The 4352-nt window shown below is 34.1% G+C and overlaps 1 protein-coding gene across 1 annotated transcript; it reads left to right on the top strand.

Moving 5' to 3' along the window:
• The first annotated feature begins 450 nt into the window (after positions 1-450).
• Positions 451-3835, top strand: LOC100818224 (uncharacterized). The gene is made up of 9 exons (NM_001252957.2): positions 451-888; positions 1176-1327; positions 1475-1570; positions 1663-1725; positions 2296-2364; positions 2613-2715; positions 2820-2891; positions 3359-3447; positions 3552-3835. Exons 1-9 carry the CDS (start codon positions 465-467, stop codon positions 3696-3698), a joined length of 1215 nt encoding a protein of 404 aa, NP_001239886.1. The 5' UTR covers positions 451-464; the 3' UTR covers positions 3699-3835.
• Positions 3836-4352: the final 517 nt, after the last annotated feature.

The following is a 4352-nucleotide window of genomic DNA, read 5'->3' as shown; positions in this document are numbered from 1 at the left end:
TGTAATTGAGAAAAAAACTAAAGATATGACCTCTTGAAAAATATGTTTATTACACGAATAAATTATATAATATCTTATTTATAAAAAAATATTAATACAAGATATTGAAACTAAAGATATCAATTTACTAAAAAAAAGTTAATTGAGTACCAAATAAAAAATATTAGATACATCTAGTTAAAAATAAATATAATATCTTGTCCCGAACGATTGGGAGAAATGAAAAATGGAAATTAATCCGTGGCTTTACCATAAAAAAATGGGATTTAACGAAGTGGATAGTAGTAGTAGTTGCCAACAACAACGTTATCTCCACATGGCAGGCGGTGATTGGTCGTTGGGATATTCTCATCAATATTTCCAAGTTAACTACTCCACCTTCGAATAATGCTTATGCTCTCTCTCTTCCTCACCACACCCACAAATATAACAAGAGATGATGATGATGATGTTGTCGTCGTCATATGTTACATGTTCCAATTACCTCGGTGGCAATCAGTGAACAACGCCAAATCTTAAACTTGTTCTTTTGTTTCTCTTTTGTACTACTAGTTCTGAACATGGAGCTGTTGTCTCTGAGACTCACCCCTTCACCTTCTGCTTCGACTTCATCGCTTCCTGCAGCACTTGCTCACTGCTCCAAGCTATGTGAGTTTCAACCGCGGAAGAAGAAGAAGGTGTGTTTCGACGCGCCTAGGCTTGCGGTGCGGTGTGTGAAAGCCTCGGCGCAGCGAACCGGTGATACTATCGACGATGGAGAGACTCGGACTGGGTTCACCACACCTGCCATGGAAGTCACCACATTCAATCGAACCACTTTCACCGATGCTGCTGACTTTCCCGTTTGGGAAAAGATTGGTGCTGTCGTCAGACTCAGTTATGGCCTCGGTGAGTGAGTTTTACTTTTATCTTATTATTAAGATGGCATTGCACTAACTTTTTCGAATCTAAATTTTCAAACTTTTCTGCTTCCTTTTTTTTGCTTCTTTTAACTGAAGTACAGAATTGCTTTCTTGTGTAGTACATGAAGTAAAAGTGTCTGGAGAAAAAAATCTCTTTTCAATCAAATCAATGAATTTTCCACTTGGGAGAATGGGATTTTTGATTTTGTTTATTGTGAGTTGAACTTTGCTTTTTCTAGCTTGGGTTGTTTGCGATGAATTGCTTTGTTTCAGGGATTTATGGTGCCATGGCAGTTGCGGGGAGTTTTATATGTTCAATCACGGGAATTGACTCTCTGGGGGGTTTCCATCTATCGTTAGATGCCATTTTGGAAGGGCTTGGATATGCAGCTCCTCCAATTATGGCCCTTTTGTTTATACTCGATGTAAGTTCGTTTATTCGTTTTATTTGTGTTTCAACTTTTTGAAACCCCGTGATTGCTGGGAATATATATAGAAAAGGGGGGAAATTTGTGACTTTACTTTGTTCAATTGAAAGCTTCTAATTAATGAGCTGACATGGTAATTAATAGGATGAAGTTGTGAAGCTATCGCCCCATGCCCGTGCTATCAGAGATGTAGAGGATGAAGAACTGTGGAGCTTTTTCTATGGGATGTCTCCTTGGCAGGTAATTTGATAAGACTTGCTTTATTTGACATACTGAGTTGTTTGGAATCTAGTGCAATGATGAAGAAGGATCTAATTGATTTTACTTTACAGTTTATACTGATGGTTGCTGCAAGTTCAGTTGGAGAGGAACTCTTTTACAGGGCTGCTGTTCAGGTTTGTTTAGGAGCTTCTGCCTCTGGTTTTTGATTGTATATGCCAAGAGATGTCTGAAAAATAATGTTTGGATAAGCTTAAAATTGGGAATAATGAAATGTGTATTTTGGGTTTGATCCATCTATAATAGTACTATAGTATAATAATACCCTGTAAATAGTTTTGACTTCTATAAAATCTTCTATCATTAAATTCATTCCATAGTTCACTGGGTTCAGAATTTTCTATTTGAAAAGTTAGATATATTGACTGATAAAATTTTACAGCATATGACTCCCCTAATCCTTTGAATAACATAATATTGCAATTCTTTGCTTGTATTGATTTCCTTTTCTAATTAATGATTATTCAGAATGGAGAAAAACCTTTCTTTTCCCCTTCCAGTATCTGTATCTTGAGATCGATGAAAGAATATCACTCATGCTGTATTTGGTTCAGTTCAAACTTGTTCAGTGGATGAATAACTAGAATTTTATGATGAAAACATCTTCATTGTGAAAAATAAAATAAAAATGGTAGGCTTTGTAATCTTGTTTCCGTGCATAATAATTTATTCTTGCAATTCTACAGGGGGCATTGGCTGATATATTTTTACGAGGCAGTAATCTTATAACAGATGTTCAGGGAATGGCATCATTGGTATGTATTTGTACCATCTTTTTAGTTTTCCTTTCTTATGTTATAAGGGTGAGCCTTGGTGCAATGGTGAGTGTGCTTCCTTATAACATGGTAATAATGAGTTCTAGTTGCGGAACAAGAAGCCCCGTAATGGTGGGAGCCTCATGCACTTGATAACCCATTATTCCTTTTCCTTTTTATGCTACAAGTATAGGAAGCCAGAAGTTTCATTCTGGTGACTAACTTGTGATTTGTATGGTAAAATGTAGACCGGTGTGCTGCCTCCATTTGTTCCATTTGCTCAGGCATTTGCAGCTGTACTTACTGCTGTCCTTACTGGTTCTCTCTATTACATGGCTGCCTCTCCTAAAGGTGACTTTGTTTATTGCCCTTTTGTATTTTCCCTACTTCGTTCTCAGTCTGATTAAATGATGGCATCTCCCAATGGTTCTATCTTTTTTTTTTCTCTCTTTCAGATCCTACTTATGTTGTTGCACCTGTTTTACAATCTCGCTCTGGTCGCCAAGATTTGAAAAAGCTATTTGAAGGTTCGATTATTTTCCCCTCCCATACTTGGATATTAGAATCAATTCACATCTTTCTTGTTTACAGTCATTCTAGACGAGTTATAATTCTTCATCTATAGATTTATATTTTTCTTACAATGAAGTTGCTAGTGCTTACATTTGTGGTGTTTAATGTTTTTTTCACGATCATAATTTTTCATCTTTCTCTAAACAGAAGATTTGGGGCAAGTTTTGACTTGTTAATTTGCCAATGAGTGAGTAATGATGATACATTTAATCAAGAAAATGTCTTTCAACAACATAAATTACCATTTGATTAAAAAAAAGATGGAAAAACCAATAAGATTTCATTTCAATATCTATTTGTCATTAATTAGTACTCAGTAGGTTGTGTTGGTGTTTAGGGAAAATGATTCAGAAAAAAGGGCAACTTTGTGCATTTTCTACATATGATGTCTTAATCTCAATATTCTATTTCTGGTTTGCAGCCTGGTATGAGAAACGGCAAATGAAAAAAATCTATTCCCCACTTCTGGAAGGACTGCTGGCACTATACCTAGGTTGCGAGTGGATCCAAGTAAAAATCCTTAACTTCACATGTTATTTATTTCAAAACTATTTGGTTGTTTGTCTTGGATTTTAACTAATTTGTCTTTTTTGTTTGGAATGACTACGTGACAGACTGATAATATTCTTGCTCCCATTATCACACACGGAATATACTCCACTGTGATATTGGGACATGGCCTTTGGAAGATAAATGACCACCGGCGTAGACTACGTCAAAGAATCCAACAGCTTAAGTCAGAAGAAAAAAACTCCAACTAGATTTTGAAATATCCTCCACGACTGATTTTGGTTAAAAAAAAAAGTGTATATTAGTGTTGTTGTTGTATAAAAAGAATATATGTATACTCATGTTAGTTTTGGTCTCATACATACAGAATATGCAGGTTTTGATTGCAGAAATTTCGAAATAAGAGTTGTAACTCTTTTTTCCCTTAATAAAATGGTATAATCCAAAAGTGGATTATTTGGTCAATAATGAGGTTGCTACCATATATCTGTTGTTTCCAACTACGTTCTCGACCCTATTTTAGGATTTGTTTATATACTATTTTAGGATTTCTTTATGTATTTAACTCTGGACCACAATTGAACCAGTCATTAAACAAACTACGAATTCAAAATTTAATAATTCAGACATAATCAAATTACAGTTAAATAATAATAATAATTAAATAATACAAAATAATATTAAAAGACACAATATCGTAATTTTATAAAATTAAAAATAAAATATAATTTTAGGTTTTTATAACTCAAAATATACATAAAAGTTCAAATCAAATATATCATAATATTAAAGGCCAAATTTCAATAATACACATCTATGTTTATTAATAACAACACGTTTACATGTAGAATAAAATATAAAATGACAGTGATTCTAAATGTTGTACAAAACATATTTCATTAACC

Source organism: Glycine max, chromosome 11, assembly GCF_000004515.6.
Source record: "Glycine max cultivar Williams 82 chromosome 11, Glycine_max_v4.0, whole genome shotgun sequence".
NCBI lineage: Eukaryota > Viridiplantae > Streptophyta > Magnoliopsida > Fabales > Fabaceae > Glycine > Glycine max.
This window is presented reverse-complemented; position numbering and strand designations above follow the sequence as displayed.

Bases quoted from the DNA above. Each gene is read 5' to 3' on its own strand.
- LOC100818224 (NM_001252957.2), top strand. From the start codon at position 465: ATGTTACATGTTCCAATTACCTCGGTGGCAATCAGTGAACAACGCCAA. The intron at 2,365-2,612 runs GTATGTATTTGT...GGTAAAATGTAG, and splicing joins TTCAGGGAATGGCATCATTG to ACCGGTGTGCTGCCTCCATT. The intron at 2,716-2,819 runs GTGACTTTGTTT...TCTCTCTTTCAG, and splicing joins CATGGCTGCCTCTCCTAAAG to ATCCTACTTATGTTGTTGCA.